The following is a 17,868-nucleotide window of genomic DNA, read 5'->3' as shown; positions in this document are numbered from 1 at the left end:
AATTATGTTTTTGCTGAGTAAATGCAAATTCAAATTTTCACTAAGCTTCATGAGAATACTGAATGGTTTTTTTTCTCCCAGTTTTGATCATATGGCTTTGCTCTCTCACACCCCAAGAAAACTGCTTTTATCAAGATCAGTGCTAGCCTGCTGAACTGCCAAATGAATAGTCTATTTTCAGACCACCTTACCATTTTCCATTTTCCCCCTATGTTATTTGATTGTTGGCCACCCATACCATTTCTTATTTTTATTTATTTATAGTGCAAAATAACGTTTATATTCACATAGTGTGGAATTCAAAGTCTTCTTTTTTGTCCCAAGTTATCTTAGTTTGTCTTCCTGAAAGATCACCAATGTTTTCAGTTGCTTATGTATCCTTTCAGAGATATTTGATCAAATAAAAGCAATTACATGTGTGTATACACACACATACATACAAGGATACACACACAGAGCCCCTATTTACACAAATGATAACACATTAACTACATCTAATGGTTTTCGTTTATTTTTTTATTTTTTGGCTGTGCTTGCGGCATGCAGATCTTAGTTCTCCCACCAGGGATCAAACTCACGCCCCCTGCACTGGGAGCTATAGAGTCTTAACCACTGGACTGCCAGGGAAGTCCCCCTTTTTTTCATTTAATATATCTTGAATATCTTACCATAAGTACACAAAGAATTTCTCATTAATTTCTATGACTACATAATGTAGCAGAATTTGATTGGTCCCTAATCGATGGACATTTGAGTTTCCAGCCTTTTGTCATTATAAGCAATACTGCAACAAATTAGCTGTACAATCACAATTCTAGAAGTAGGACTGCTAGGTCAGAGAGTGTATGAATTTATAATTTTGATAGATATCAACAACGTACCACTTTCAGGGACTGAACTAATTTACCTTTTCACTAGTAATGTGTGAGAATGGCTTTCCTTTTCTTGTTAATTGGTAGGAGTGTTGTAACAGGGAAGTTAGCCTTTTTTCCTGTGGTAAGTTCCATAAATTCTTTTTTTTTTTAAATTATAAGTTCAATAAATTCTTTTCTCAGATTCTCATTTGTCTTCTGACTGTTTCTGATGGTTGGTACCAACTAAAACTTTATTTTCTATATGGCTGACTTTATCATACTTTTTGTTAGTGGCTTCTGGGACTTCTAAGATTATGAAATACTTCTCCACAGTTTTCTAAAGATATATTTTATAGTTTAATTTTTACATGCAAAACTTGGACCCATTTGGAATTTATCCTAAGGCAGAGTGTGAACTGTGTACTGACAATGCTGAAAACACCTATACTTGCAGAGACTATCCACCTCTGACCTGTAGGAACCATTCTTTCTTGTTTTTTTAAAAATAATGATGACTTCTCTAATTACTGACATCTACTGTCTTCAACATGGGATGTTAAAAGCTGCTGCAGAGAATTACTGTTCCATGTGCACAAACACTTACCTGTTTATAGAGTCTAGCATGCCAGGTGTGACATGATGGCACTGAGGAGTTTTTGCCAGTGGAAAGATAACTGATGATGGAGTTGTTGGATTTCTGTCCATATTTGGCAGAATATCATCCCCTTCTTGACTGTCCTGGAAACTTGGTAACTAAAAAGCAAATATGTATTATCAAAAGGCACCCCTAAAAACAGAATTCCTCATTATCACAAATTGTTTTTTGGGGGGAGGGATTATGTTATTTTCCTTCTTATAACTTCACCACTGAGATAACTAAAATATTAGTAGGTAGAGAACAGCGCCTTGGTCTCTAAAACACTTAGTAGTTTCTACTGTGTAAAACGGAAATGACACACATTTCTAGTATTGCATAGGCCAAAGGTCAGCAAATATTTTCTGTCGAGTCAGAAAATATTTTAGGTTTTATGGTCTATACAGTCTTTGTCCCACTGCTCAATTCCACTGCTGAAGCAGGAAAGCAGCCACAGCCAACATGTCTGTGGTCCAGTAAAATACTGTTTATAAAAAGAGCTGATACGCCAGATCTGGCCTGTGGGCCAAGTATACTGACCTCTGCACAGACAGAACAAAGCAAAAGTATAATTGATTTACTATTATGCTTGGTACGTAACAGATACTCAAGCAGTATTAAACTTTTGGGGTATATATATTTCCAATAAATAATTTAATCTTTTAATTAAAATTTTACTTACCTTTTTATTAAAACCTTAGAAAAAGTGGGTTTCTGTTTCTATTTTATTATTTTTGCTTTTAAAATACTGCTACTGTTGCACTTAGAACAAAACATAGATAGAACCTGAAATGACGGGGGGAATAATATAAAGGGCACAATGCCTAAAGGATCAGTGTTTTTGTGCAGAGAACACAGTAGGAGCCTCAGATGGCTCCTTTAAAATACTTCCCTTTATAACCTGTCTAGGTAAAAAGGGGCCCCAGATCATGTTGTCACTAAGTTCTAAGTAGCCTTTAAAACTGGATAATTTAACAACACTGTGAAATGGGTAGATGGAAAAATTACCCCAAGTGTGAGCCTTCTGAAGTTTTTTCTTGCCTACTTTTTTCCCCTGTGAACTTGATACTTTTTATTATTCCAGTAACATCTGAATGAGTTCTTACTGTTTTTATATTTATCCCAATCACTGAAGTTTTTAGTTATGTGATTTTTTTCATTCTATTAGTATAAAAATTCTTGTATACATTCAAATCTGTCAATTTTATGCTGCCATGTAATCCCTCCTATGAATTTACTATGCAGTAGGTAATAATCTATACTGGTCACCCCCCTTCTTAAAGTCTGCCTCACTGCATATGAATTTTAAATATATATGCTTGGCCTGTTTCTGGGTTTTCTATTTGGTTCTTTAAGCATTACTTCTGAACCCCACTGAAGGGTAGACCCTGGCCACTGAGGAGAATGGCATAACTGGCAGACTGCTTCTTATACTCCACTCACACTCTACTCTGGCATATCTGTGGCGGCTGTCGGTCCTTGGCCTAAATATTAGGAATGAACACTAACCCTAAATAAAAATGAAAGATACAAAAGTCAATATAAAGAAAACAATGATTTCTACATTTCAGACTCTTACCAGTATTTTTTGATGCTGCAAAGGTGTTGCACTGAAAAAATCATCATGATCATCTTTTGGCAGCTGTTCAAGAAAATCTCTCATCTGCTGCTTCCTTTTAAGAGTTCCCACTTTGGCAGTTATCTTCATGGTTTCCTTCTTATCAGCATCATTGACCTTGCCTTAAGAGTCAGCAAAAGATTTTGGTAAGGATTTGGTCTTGAATAGTAACTGCTCTGTAAAGTTAACAGCCTTTGCAAAATCTAAACTGTACATTCATATTAAATAAACTCGGCATCTGTTGTTAATGTTTACAAGCCTCCTAAATAACAAATGACTCTACACTGTGATTAGGGCAATATGATTAGATTACAAAAATACTCAAGAAGAAATTACATTTCGATTAGGCAGGGTGTGGTTGGAAAGCTTCTTTATCTGTGAGGGAAGTTACCGCTCCTATTTCCCTTTCTGGTTGTCTACCCTATTGTCTTGCTAAAATATAAACCTTATTGAATTAGGACAGGGATACTGAATGTTCCCTAAAGCTTCGTATAAGACTTCTCTGGCATAAACCTGGCCAGGAATGTGTACTCCTGGGGACTATACACTAAACTTATTCTTACGAGTTTTCTTATGAATTACTAAGGGACCCTAACAAAGTGGCCTCAAATTTAACTTAGAAAAATAAGCCAGTTGTTGGAATCTCTGGATCCAACTGCAGATTTCCTAGAACAAACTCAAAGCACAAGGCTGCTAAGGTTACGATTATTACAAGTAAATAGCTAGGTCAGACTTAAAAAATTAAACAGATGATCTTTGGAGTTGTTTCTAGCTTTAAAATTGTAAAAACAAAATCCACCTATTAGAAGACACATGGATAAATATAAATTACATCTAATGAGTGATCAGAAATCAATATTGAGAACTAGGAAAAAACTATTTGCTATAAAGGTTACCATCTTGGCCTTTGGGGTTGGCTGGCTTTTTCTTGGTGTCATGTTTCTGAAATCTTTTTCCTCGGGGATCTTCCATGTACTTCCTCTGGCATTCATCCGCAGATCGAGAACCTACAGCCATAGCTACGTCTGACCAGAAACCAGGCTTGTGCTTTGGCAGAGATGCAACAGCACTACAGAAGACCAAAACCAGTTAAAGAACAAGAAATTCAACTAATTAAAAGTAACCTTTTATTGAAGTGAAGGGATGCCACTAAATCAGGAATTTTATCAAAATCATTCTAGATAGCTATTTGGGAAGAAGTTAGTATTCCCTACACTTAATAATTCTTACTCTAATATGAAGATGTGAGTTTATGTATCTAGTAGATGCCTTCAATTTTGTTGTATTCTATCAAACCTTAAAAACTATGCCCAGTCTTTCAACATATTTTCCTAAGTCCAGCTAAGCCATGATTAGATTTTTGGGGGTGGGAGGTGGGGGCTCTAGCATGATTAACTTTTCTGCATCAATGCATGAATCTTACTGGAGCTAAGTATATAGGAAGACAAGTTCTTAGGTTCTGTATACTCCAGGTTACAAACTCTTACTAAAAAGTGTTATGCTTGCTTTTACTCTATTTTAATTTATAGAACTCAGTATTTTATGTATAGTACTTAACTGAGGGAAATGAAAATTGAAATAGAAAAAAACTGAGTTACATTCTAAAATTTCATTGTAAATGATTATTTAGAGCCTGGTATACATATTACTGCCTCCCCAACTCCCAATAGATTTTATATGTTGTGGTTAGGCTGATATTAATAGTTCTGCCAGAAAAGGTCTATTTAACTCACCAATTAACCTATGCAGTATCGTGCTGGAAAAAATTTAACAACTAGTTCTCTGGGGTTAAAAAGCCCTGTTTGTGGTGGTTGTCAACTTCCATATTGTAAATACTTCTATTGTGGCTGATTTCAAGCTACCAGTTATACAGAATTTCTACCATACAGATATGACAGACATTAAAAACCTCAAGGGCACAGATAAGAATAAAATATAGTAAAATATTTAGGAAGTGATGAGTTTAGAGTTTGTTTCTAGTAAATTTATTTTTAGTTTATATAATTTTTAATAATGACAAATTGAATAAAAACATTCAATTTGTAAAATTCCTAAATATTTAAGAGTCAGCTTTTGTGAATAGATATGATCTAACTACAGAATACCACTTATTCCATACATAAAAGGAGAACAGACAACAAATACTAAGAGCATTGAACTTGTTAATGAATGTTCTGCTTTTGCATAATTAATCATTCCATATGTGTTCTCAAGTGGAGAACTACAGGGAGGGGGCTCAAAGTTCCCTATTTGTATAAACAGCTAGCATGCAAGTCTAGGATTGCCTAAAAGGACTAGTTTGTTATAGTAAAAATACTTAATCCATTTAATATGAAATCATTCTGTAGTTAACATATCTCCTCTAGTCAATCTAAGTAATTTAAAAAGGCAGATGTAATCATATTACTCCAGTCCTACTTAAAAATCATTTCATGGGGATTTCCCTGGTGGTCCAGTGGCTAAGACTTCAAGCTCCCAATGCAGGGGGCCTGGGTTTGATCCCTGGTCAGGGAACTAGATCCCTCATGCCACAACTAAGACCCAATAAAGCCAAATAAACATTTTCTTTTTAAAAAATCACTTCATCATTCTTAGCATAAAAACCAAGTAGGACCTATACTATTCCTTGCCCATCAGTTCTCATCCTCTACTGTTCTTCCCTCACCTTCTGTATGCCAGTCATTTTGGCCTTTTAGTATTTTAAAATATTCTCTCTTACTTTCTACCTCTATATACATGGTTTTAATTTAAAATGTACTTATCCTGGATCTTTGGCTTGAATACTTATTTATCCTTCAAATCTTAGTTCTGGTATCTACCTAAACAAAGTCATTTTCCAGATAAATATTCTCATAAACCTCTTACCGGGATTATTTGCTAAGTATCTGTCTACCCTACTAGGCTATAAGCATGATGAGGGGTATAAAATAGTGGGCTGCAAGTAAGAATCACTTAAGGAGCTTATAGCAAAATTTAAGGAAGCAAGTACAAATAAGCAAACAGATCCATAGACTGTATTCCTGAAGATTTCAATTCAGTAGGACTGGGGTGACAGTCCTTGCATTTTCCAAAAGCTCCTTATGTGATTATTTTGCTGTGAAGTCAGCATTAGAATTGCTTTATGTTGTTTGTAAAAATAAAGTATTACACCTAGTTGAGTGGAAAGCAGGAAGGGGTAATAACAAGGAAAGGTTACAGGGAGGAAGTGACATGTGAGATGAAACTTGAGTGATGGATAAAAATGTAACAGGAGAAAATGAGACAATATTGGCAAAGAAATGAAGACAAAGAAACGGCATATGGCTGCTGCTGCTGCTGCTCAGTCGTATGGCTAGGGAATGGTAAATAATTCATATTTAAAGTCTGGTAAACTTCAAAGAAATGGCTGCAGGTCAGAGTTGTGAAAAAAACTAGAGAAGCGTAACCCAAGCCCAAGTCTTCCAGATCAGAATATTATAATAGTATGCACTCTAGGCACTTATAAATCATTTTAAGTTTATAGTAAAATTGTCCTTTTGGGTATGATTCTCTGAATCTGTATATACATGTAGATACAAAACAGCTCCATCAGACTGGGGGGAAAAACTTCTAGTCCTACCTCTTTGTGGTTCACCACTACAACCACTGGAAATCCCTGATCCATTTTTTTTCTTTTTAATTCTGTCTTTTCCAGAACATCATATAAATGGAGTCATATAATATGTAACCTTTTGGGCTGGCTTTTTTCACTCAGCATAATACCTTTGAAATTAATTCAAATGGTTACAAGAATGGATTGTTTTTCCTTTTTATTACATAGTAGTTCATTCATTGTTAAGATTGTACCATGACTGCCTTTATGCAAACAGGGCCGTGAAAATCAGGAAGAGAAATGAGCTACGTAAAATCAATCTATAATGTTTATGAACTTCTGGGCTCACACTGCAAATTTTGATATATTTTCTTCTTTGTTCAGTTCAGAATATTTTCCCTTGAGACTTCCTCTTTGACCCATGGATTATATACAGGTGTGTTATTTATTTTTCCAGCACTTGGAATATTTTTCTTTTATTGATTTGTAGTTTAATTTAGTTATGGCCAACAAATACCCTTTGTATAACTTCAGTTATTTTCAATTTGTTAACATTTGTCTTATGCTCTAGTAAGTGTTCATCTTGGTGAATAATTCACCTATCCTTGGAAAGAATATTCTTTCCCTACTGTTAGGTACACTATTCTAAAATGTCAGCTAGATACAGTTGGTTGATAATGTTGTTGAGTTCTCCTACACCTTCACTAATTTCCTGTCTACTAGTTCTGTTAATTACCAAGAGAAGAACACTGAAGTCTCCACCTATAATTATGCGTATGACTCTTTTCAGTTCAGTACTTTCCTGAACGACAGGGAAGCCTGGTGTGCTGCAGTTCATGGGATCGCAAAGAGTTAGACGCAACTGAGCAACTGAACAACTTTCCTTTTAGTTCTTTCAGATTTTGATTCTTGTATTTTGAGTTTTTGTTCAGTGCATACACATTTAGGATTAAGCCTTCCTTGTGAAATGACACTTCTATTATTTTGTAATGTCTTGCTTTACCCTTGATATATTCTTCATACTGAAATCTTTGATCAGTATTAGTATAGCCACTCCAGCTATCTATTGGGTTTGCATGGTATTTATCTATCCTTTCACTATTAAGTTGGCTATGTCGTATTTGAAGTGTTTCTTTTATATGACACATTGTGCGATTGTGTTTTTAAATTCATTCTGACAGTCTATTAAATGGTGCATTTAAATTATTAACATAATTAATGCAATTGTTTTTCTTTGCTCCCCATCTTCTATTTCTCTTTTTCTGCCTTTTTAAAAAAGTATTTTATCTATTATATATTTGAAGATATCTGTGTAGTTTTTTAGTGGATGCTCTGAAGTTTACTATATACATACTTAACAGTCTACTTTGAATCAATATCTTACAGCTTCAAGTAAAATCTAACCATCATACAAGTGTCTTCCTCCTTCCTTATTGTTATAGTTATCTTCTGTATTACATTTACAAATATTTAAAAATTCCATCATGCAATATATTTGCTTTAAACCATTAAACATTTAAAAGAACTCAAGAGGAAAATAGTCTGTTATATTCACCCAGAGAACTGCTATCTCCTTCCTATTCCTCCACTCCTGATATTGCCTCTTTTCCTCTCTCATCTCTATTCTGCTATTGAGTCCACCCAATGAGTTTTTAATTTTGATTATCTCATTTTTCAGTTCTAAAATTTCCATTTGAGCTTTCTTTATATCTTCTACTTCTTGCTGAGACATTATAAATTTCTGTTCAAGAATGATTGCTTTTAGTCCTGAAGTGTTTTTTATGAGACTGACATGCTGCTCACTATGCCAAGAAGGCAGGTCTAAAGTGTTTTTATATTCCCGCTCCAGAGTCTTATCAGATAATTCCAACCTCTGTGTCATGCCGTCATTCACACCATTTTGAATGACATTATTCCATGCGAGTTGAAATCTTCATTGTTCTTTATATGTTAAGTAATTCAGGATTACTTCCAAGGCATTTTGAAATAGGAAAGTCTGGGTCTTACACTCTATGCTGGTTTGGTATGCTAAGTCATGTCCAACTCTTTGCAGTCCCATGGACTATAGCCTGCCAGGTTCCTCTGCCCATGGAGTTTTCCAGGCTAGAATACTGAGTGGGGTGCCATTTCCTACTCCAGGGGATCTTCCCAACCCAGAGACTGAACCTGCCTCTCTTCTGTCTCCTGCATTGGCAGGTGGATTCTTTACCACTAGCGCGACCGGGGAAGCACCCTATACATTCTATAGAGAATATTAATATTTTTATTTTAACAGGCAACCAACCTGGCTGTAACCTGAATTATAAATTCCAGTCAGTTTTCTGTGGTTGCAGGTTCAATGTTAGTTCTGTTTTTAAAGCTTTGCAGTGCTGTTAGGATATACTGCATGTTGGCTACTGGGTGGATGGCCTGGAAATTGGATGGTAGTCTACCATTTAGTTCAGTTCTCAAAGCCTCTGGTTATGCTGTCTAGGATCAGACCCACAAATGGACAACACAGGTTGAGTCCAAAAGCCCATAAACAACTTTCTCGGGTTACGTTCCCTAGCTCGTCCCTCTGCAATGTTTGCTTCCCTAGAGTTCTGTTTTTTGCTTCTCTGGCAGAAATCAGGGGTTTTAGTTACCAGCTTTGCTGCATACTTTACACAGCTGCATCTTGCTCCAATGCCAGGCAGAGGACAGACGAGAAAACTGCAAAATTACTCTAATTGGAGAGAGAGGTTCATACTTCCTGAGTTTTACGTATGTGTGGACCCCGACTGCTGCTGTGAAGTTTACCCCTGCTGGACTGTGTGGGTACTGGGTTAGGAGAGAAAGGAGAAAAGAAAACAGAGAACTTCCTCTACTGTTTCTGAGTGGTAGTAACCCCCTTTCCCACTCAGGCCAGAGCCAAAGGGCTTCTCTTTGAGCTCTCTTTGTCTTGCCTCAATGCACACTTCCTGGTTTTAGGTGGTCTTGAGTCTAGCTTGGGGAAATATCAGAGGAAAAACTAGAACTTCACTTCCAGTTTGGTGGTTCTTAAAATTCTAGTCTTTCCCAATCAACTGCTATTATTTATCTTTCTGCATCAACAAAAGCAGTTCCAAGCATTCTGTTCAGGTGTTTATATCTGCATAGAAGAAACAGTGGAGTATGGTTACGTATCTTACTGGGAACTGGCATTTCTGCAGTTCAGGCATTTCAGAATACCCTTAGGTGATCTGAATATACAGTAAAGGAAATAATGGGGGATACAGCTGAAAAGGATAACTGAAGTCAACTATTGCTCTCAATGTAAGGCAGAAGAATCTTTATATAGTTTGAAGATCAGTAAGAATGCAAGTGAAGGGTTTTGACTTGTTAGAACAACAAAATACATTACAACTAATCTGGAGTTGTATACAAATACAAAGCTACTTCCAAAGTTCAGGCAAAAGGCATTAAAGGTCTGAAAAAGAGTGGTGTCAAGAAAAAGGCTACACAGGCATATCTCGTTTTACTGCTCTTTACTGGGGTTTTATTTTTTGAACAAATTCAACGCCTATGGCAACCCTCTGTCAAGTAAGTCTATTGGCACCATTTTTCCAACAGCATTTGGTTACTATATGTCTCTGTCACATTTGGTAATTCTCACAATATTTCAAACTTTTTCCTTATTATATTTGTTATGATGACCTGTGATGTTACTGTTACATGTTTGGGAGCCAAGAACTGTATGTATCTAAGAAAGCAAATTTAACTGATAAACATGATTAAGCTTACTGAAGAAGGCATGTCAAGAGCTGATGTAGGCTGAAAGCTAGGCTTCTTGCACGAGTTAGCCAAATGTGAATGCAAAGGAAAAAAGTCTTGAAGGAAATTTAAAATGCTACTCTAGTAAACACATAAATGATCAGAAAGTGAGACAGCTTTATTGATGATATGGAGAAAGTTTAGCAATCTGGATAGATCAAAGCAGTCACAAGGTTCTCTGAAGCCAAAGTCTAATCTAGAGCAAGGCCCTAACTCTCTTTAATTCTGTGGAGGGTAAAACATGAGAAAGCTGCAGATGAGAAGTTTGAAGTTAGCAGAAATTGGCATGAGGTTTAAGGAAAGAAGTCATCTCTGTAACACAGAAATCCAAAGTGAAGTAATAAGTGCTGATATAGAAAGTGCAGCAAATTAGCCAGAAGATCCAGCTAAGATCATCAATGAAGATGGCTGCACTAAACAACAGATTTTAACCTTGTATTGGAAGAAGATGCTGTCTAGGACTTTTATAGCTAAGGAGGAAAAGTCAATGACTGGCTTCATGCAATTAGGGACTTAAAGTTGAAGCCAGTGCTCATTTACCATTTCAGAAACCTGAGCAACCCTTAAGAATTGTGTTAAATCTACTCTACCTGGGCTCTATAAGTGAAACAACCCTAGAGGACAGCACATTTGTTCTGAATTATTTTAACCTCACTGGGAAAGCAACTCAGAAAAAAAGATTCCTTTCAAAATGCTACTGCTCAATGACAATGCACCTGGTCACCCAAGAGCTCTGAGATGGAGATGTACAAGATTAATGTGGTTTTTTTGTAGTGGTTTTTGCCATACATTGACATGAATCAACCATGGATTTACATGTGTTCCCCATCCTGAACCCCACTACTCCCTCCCTCCCCATCCCATCCCTCTGGGTCATCCCAGTGCACCAGCCCTGAGCACTTGCCCCATGCATCCAACCTGGACTGGCGATCTGTTTCATACTTGATAATATACATGTTTCAACGCTATTCTCTCAGATCATCCCACCCTCGCCTTCTCCCATAGAGTCCAAAAGTCTGCTCTATACATCTGTCTCTTTTTCTCTCTTGCATACAGGGTTATCGTTACCATCTTTCTAAATTCCATATATATGCGTTAGTATACTATATTGGTGTTTATCTTTCTGGCTTACTTCACTCTGTATAATGTTGTTTTCAGTCTGTTAAATAACATCCATTGTGCAACTTATGGGTCAAGGAGTAACTCTGATTTTCAAAGTCTTATTATTTAAGAAATATACTTCCTAAGGTTAAAGCTGTTCTTGATAGTGATTCCTCTGATGGATCTGAGAGAAGTAAATTGAAAACCCCCCTGGTAAGGATTCACCATGAAGATACCATCAAGAACATGTGTGACTCATGAGAAGCGTCATCAACATTCACAGGAGTTTGGAAAAAGTTGATTCCAACCTTTATGAATGACTTGAAGGAGTTAAAGACTTCAGTGGAAGAAGTTACTGCAGATGTGATGGAAGTAGCAAGAGAACTACAATTAGAAGTGGAGCCTAAAGACGTGATTGAATTGCTGCTCCTGCTTCTGCTAAGTTGCTTCAGTCGTGTCCAACTCTGTGCGACCCCATAGACGGCAGCCCATCAGGCTCCCCCATCCCTGGAATTCTCCAGGCAAGAACACTGGAGTGGCTTGCCATTTCCTTCTCCAATGCATGCAAGTGAAAAGTGAAAGTGAAGTCGCTCAGTCATGTCCAACTCTTAGCGACCCCATGCACTACAGCCCACCAGGCTCCTCTGTCCATGGGATTTTCCAGGCAAGAGTACTGGAGTGGGGTGCCACTGCCTTCTCTGATTGAATTGCTACAACCTCGTGAAAAAACTTGAACAGACGAGAAGCTGCGTCTTACGGATGAGTAAAGAAAGTGGTTTCATGAGATGAAATCTACGGAAGATGCTGTGAAGATTGCTGACATGACAATAAAGGATTTAGAATATTATATAAACTTAGCTGATAAAGCATTGCTGAAATGACAATAAAGGATTTAGAATATATAAATTTAGTTGATAAAGCAGTCGCAAGGTTTGAGAGGACTGACTCCCATTTTGAAAGAAGTTCTACTCTGGGTGAAATGCTATCAAATAGCATTGCATGCTACAGAGAAACCATTCATTAAAGGAAGAGTCAATGGATGTGGCAAACTGCATTGTCTTATTTTAAGAAATTGCCACAGCCACCCTAACCTTCAGCAACTACCACTCTGGTCAGCAGTCCTCAATACCAAAGCAAGACCCCCTCCAGCAAAGGAATTACAACTTGCTGAAGGCTCAAATGATAATTAGTATCTTTAAGCAACAAGTTATTTTTAAATTAAGGTACCTGTGTTAGTCGCTCAGTTGTGTCCAATTCTTTGTGACCCCATGGGCTGTAGCTTGCCAAGCTTCTTTTGTCCATGGAATTCTCCAGGCAAGAATACTGAGTGGGTTGCCATTCCCTTCTCCAGGGGATCTTCCTGACCCAGGGATCGAACCCGGGTCTCCTGCACTGCAGGCAGATGCTTTACCATCTGAGCCAGCAGGGAAGCCCAATGAAGGTGCATACAGTGGGCTTTTTATGTTGATACAATGTTACTGCATACTTAATAGACTACAGTATAGTGTAAACATAACTTTTACATGCACCAGGAAGCCAAAAAGTTAATGTGACTTGCTTTGTTGAGATATTCGCCTTATTCCAGTAGTCTGGAACCTAACTAACAACATCTCCTAAGTATACTGGTAGCTTCATGATTTTTTAAAAGGTTAAAAACCAATAATAATAAAGAGTTTAAAGTTAGCTGACTAGGAGAATTACATATTAAGAAACAGGAATGTTAAGCAAAGTGGACAGGCAGAAGAAAGTAAGTTTGGCTTTTGACATTTTAAGTTAGCTGTGAAAGTGAAAGTCGCTCCATCGTGTCCAACTGTTGTGACCCCATGGACTATACAGTCCATGGAATTCTCCAGGCCAGAATACTAGAGTGGGTAGCCTTTCCCTTCTCCGAATCTCCCCAACCCAGGGATCGAACCCAGGTATCCCACATTGCAGGCAGATTCTTTACCAACTGAGCTATCAGGGAAGACCCGAAGTTAGCTGTAGGTGAGATTTATATAGAGATGTCCAGCAGGCAAAGGGAAATACAGACCTAAGTACAAGAATTCAGAACTAGAGACACAGATTTGGGAGTCCCTATATAAAAAAGTAGAGCTTTGGAAGGAAAAGCCCACTGAGGAATACACTTTGCTATAGAGCAAGCAGCCAAAATCAAGAACTTTGGAATATAAGAAAACTTCTGCCTGAAAATAAGACAGAAGGAAAATTTAGGAAATGGAGAAAGGAAGAGTACAGTGGCACAAAGATCCCTTAGGAAGAAAAAGTAGATTTGAAAATGAATTCTAAATGTTATAAAGTTGGGGGTACACAAGAGAATGGAGCACTAAATGTGGTATGTTTTTATGTTATTCTTCCCTCTTTTATCAGTGACCTCTTCCTATCTTTGTACTGGATGATTTTCATCAGCATACCACTATACTCTGGCCTGAGTCATCTAATAAAAAGCAAGCAACTAAACATACATGTTCCCTTATCTCCTCACTCCCTTCTATGACTGTGCTGCCTTCTGTTCCCCATCATCGCCACATATCTTTTGCTGTCCATCTAGGTTGTCTTTACTGTCTCATTCACTTTTCATTGCTCAACTGTGAACCTGGCTTCCAATAGCAACTACCACACTACTGAAACTGCTTTTCAAGTATATGTAGCCAAATCCAATTCTTACCATACCTGGTTTACCAAGCAGCAGTAATTAAGAAACCCTGGACAAATCACCTAATTTTTGAGACTAATTTTTCATTTATCAATGAGGGAGAAAAGACTCTATTAAATAACCTACAAATTTGGGTTCAAATTTAAGGTTTTATAATAGTAAATTTAATTATAAAATATTCCTTAAAATGTGAAGCTAAGTGAGAGAGTTGCATTTGTCTGTTGAAATAGTTTACCCCTACTTTATTGAGGTATGATTGACAGAATTTTATATGTTTAAAATATACATGTGATCATTTGATACACATTTGATACATATACATTGTGATGTGATTACCACAATCGAATTAATTAACACATCTGTCCCCTCAAATAGTTTTTGGGGAGGGAAAGAGGGGACTGTCTTGAAATATTAAATGGGAATGAAAAGAAAAGAAGGTCACTTTCACTTTCTTCATATGTGGGCTGCAGATGGCCATCTAGTTAGATATTATCTGTATTTTCCCTCCACCCTACATAAATTTCCATTTCTCTTCAAGTGTCTTTGGATGACATTTTCCATTTTAATGATTAGAAGTCATAAATCAGCCTCTTGTTGGTGTTTTTATGTTATAAATTGTTTTGTGGCCAGTCTAGATTTCAAAGTCAAATCTAACTACTTACCAATGAAGTTTCTGTAATTCTTTCTTATTCCATTCCTCATCCTGAGTAAGACCAGGCAAACATTCCAAGGAATACCTGTTTGTCTTACAAGATCCCATTTTCTCGGTATTTGGAAGTTCATTACCAACATCAGGTTTCTGAAGATTTTCTTTAGCAGAACATTTAGCTTTCTTTTGTTTCATATAAAATTCATTTTCACTTTCTTCAGTTTCAGATTCAGACATCACTGGGATTGTCTTTGTTTTTCTTGTGCTTTTTCTCTGGTGAACCACTATTTCTTTGTTATTTATTGCTCTGGTTTTCTTAACAATCTCAGTTTTCCTTCTAAATTTCTTTCCTTTTTCACTTTCTTCATTAGACATATCTGGTGAGGACTGATGCTTGTCAAATGACACAGTTACTTGATTTTCAATTTTCTTCAGTTTTGATAACCTTGTATTTTTCTTAAAGTCAGAGGTGACCGTTTGTTCCTTTTTAGGACTGGGTATTTTTATTTTGTTGTTGACAGTGAGGAAATCATGTTCAAAACAATCTTCCGTATTTTCACTATTACGGCCCACACTACACTCAAATGTACCTTCTAAACTCTTTGTGGGCTTACTGACTGGACTTGTAGTTTCATTTGAGTCTGTTTTACTTTCTTTTTGAGGCTTTCCCAATGCAAATTCTGTTACTGCTTTAATGGAGTCAGATGACAGATTATAGTTCATGCATTTTTTCTCTATAATTTTTTTAGATTTAAGTGGTGTCACTAAAATACAAGGTTTCTTCTGATTAACAATCATATATTTTCTTTCTTCATCTGTGAAAAACTGTTCCTTTGATGTTAGAATATCAATGGATACTTTGGATTCTTTAGTTCTCTCTTTAATTTCATTAAGACAAAACCAAAGATCAAAATTTCAAATTAGTAACAAAATATAGAAAAAAAAATTCCACAAATATACTGTTTTTTTCCCCCCACAAACTCCATTTTACACACTTTACTGTCAAATTAAGCTTCCTGAAGCACTGGTCTGTTCAGATCACTGCCCCTTCAACTGTTAACATTTATTAATTTCTATACCAGTCTGTCCATATGTCTCACAGTATACTTAATGTACATAGCTCCTCTCACTGGTCTTTATCAATATAGTTCTAATTGCTCACTGTACTCAATGTGAATGACATTCCATTAATTCACTGTTTCTCAACTTTCATTAATCTCATTCACTCTACTTGGAAAATTTCCTCCACCTACTATCTACTTCAGTTCTGTCCTATAACCTGCTTCATTTCTGTTTTCCAACTCACCTATCCACAAACTTTGTCCTGATTCCCTCAACTGAATGAAAGCTTTCCTTCAAATTTCCAGAATACTTTCAAATAATATCATGTTTGATAATGTGCCCTGTGTTATAATTATATACTTGTCTTTCAACTGAAAAAAATTCTTAATGGTAAGAACTTTGTTTTTACTTTTGACTTGAAAACCACCTGGGTTACTAAAACCTTACTAGGTATAAAATATATGGAACAGAAACTATCCTAGTTAAGGAGAGTCAGAAAAACATGGAGCTCCATCTGCATGGCCCCATTCTCATCACTAGTGGAGGCCACAGAGATACATTTTTGCTGAATCCCCCAAAGCTCCATGAAGAATCATGGGATAACAACAAAAACAGGTCTTGAGAAAACAAATCTTACACTGTGTCATTGGCTAAAGAAAGCAAATTAAAATGAGAGAAAGTCTCCAGTTTGAAACTTAAGAAACCAGAAGCCACACCCACTTAATTTCTAACTTTAAATTATACAATTATAAATATGTACAAGCTTTAAATCATCATACCAACCATCATAGTTAAATACTGTAACAACCTACACATACTGTCTGCCATTTTACAAGATGAATGGCAAAATGAAAGACTTTGGGGAAATACCGAATGCTGGGAAAAAAGGAATCTCTAAATGATAGTTCATGGAGAAGTGACACTAATCAAAAGTAATCAAGGAAGTTACTATATGATTTCTCAATGGAATCATATATTTCTTTCTAATTCCTCATATAAACATGATTCAAATGTTCAACTGGAAATGTGAAAATTCTGAACTTTCTAATTTTGAACACAGCCTTTTTATTCTGAATATTCTTATTCATTTTATTAAATAATTTTAATAAAGATTCAGACCATTCTGGATACTTCAACCTAAGCGGTATGAAGTTGGTAGTGTAAGTAGTATTGTTGCCTCTTTACTTCTTTAAAAACTTACAAATGTTCCTCACTTCATTTCTTTTCATTTAGAAGTAGTAAGAAAAAAAAATGCCATTAAGCAGATGGATTTAACTCAATATGAAATTTTAAACTTGCTAATGTGTAGAGAAAAGGCTCTTTAAATTCTGATAGGCAGGATTTCAATGAAATTACTCTGAAAATCCATATTTACACAAAATTAAGTTACGGCATTAATTTCATAGAAGTCTGTACTTCAAGATGCACAATGGATGGTCCTTGCTCTTGAGATTATTACAGTATGGTGAAGGAGGCTGACATTACAATCATTTATAATAATACTATCAGGTATATTATATATAATAGTAGAGATAAAGCACTTTAATAGCAATACTAAACATATAGATTACAACACAAAATATGCAAAACAAAACTTTAGGTAAATCATTAAAATATATATACACAATTACATCATCTTAAATTATGGTTGACTGGCACCTTTGCATAACCTTAGTTGTTTAATGTTAGATGTGTTGTTTTTTTAACATATATTTTAGTGGTTTTCCCATGGAAAGTATAATGATAATAAAAATAATAGCAGCATCAACTACCACCATTCAAAATAACATATGTGACAAGAGGACATTGAATGTCTTAATAGTTTCATAAAACAATGATTTAATGAATCACAGTGGAAAAATGATACATCCAAAACAGATTGCAGTATTATCTTCCCCTACAGTGAGCTTCTCAAGGAGAAGCATCTCATTTTATTTATCTCTAAGTTCCTAATA

General features: G+C 36.1%; 1 protein-coding gene across 7 annotated transcripts in view; it reads left to right on the top strand.

Annotated features, from left to right (window-relative positions):
* The window catches only part of FANCM (FA complementation group M), a 98,480-nt gene that overhangs the window by 70,709 nt on the left and 9,903 nt on the right, over positions 1-17,868 (top strand). For 4 of the 7 annotated variants that reach the window (XR_011491796.1, XR_011491794.1, XR_011491795.1 and 1 more), the window contains one exon: positions 3,060-3,252. The exons of 1 other annotated variant lie outside the window; for it this stretch is intronic. Coding sequence is in view for 3 of the 6 variants with exons in the window: in XM_070477986.1 (XP_070334087.1) it covers positions 3,060-3,252 (193 nt within the window). In the remaining 3 variants the exon portion in view is untranslated. Of the gene's footprint in view, positions 1-3,059; positions 3,253-4,104; positions 6,364-7,061; positions 7,114-17,868 lie in introns of those variants that run through there. 2 more of the 7 variants (XM_070477987.1, XM_070477988.1) reach the window with 2 other exon arrangements.

The sequence above is a fragment of the Odocoileus virginianus genome, chromosome 16 (genome assembly GCF_023699985.2).
Source record: "Odocoileus virginianus isolate 20LAN1187 ecotype Illinois chromosome 16, Ovbor_1.2, whole genome shotgun sequence".
Lineage (NCBI taxonomy): Eukaryota > Metazoa > Chordata > Mammalia > Artiodactyla > Cervidae > Odocoileus > Odocoileus virginianus.
This window is presented reverse-complemented; position numbering and strand designations above follow the sequence as displayed.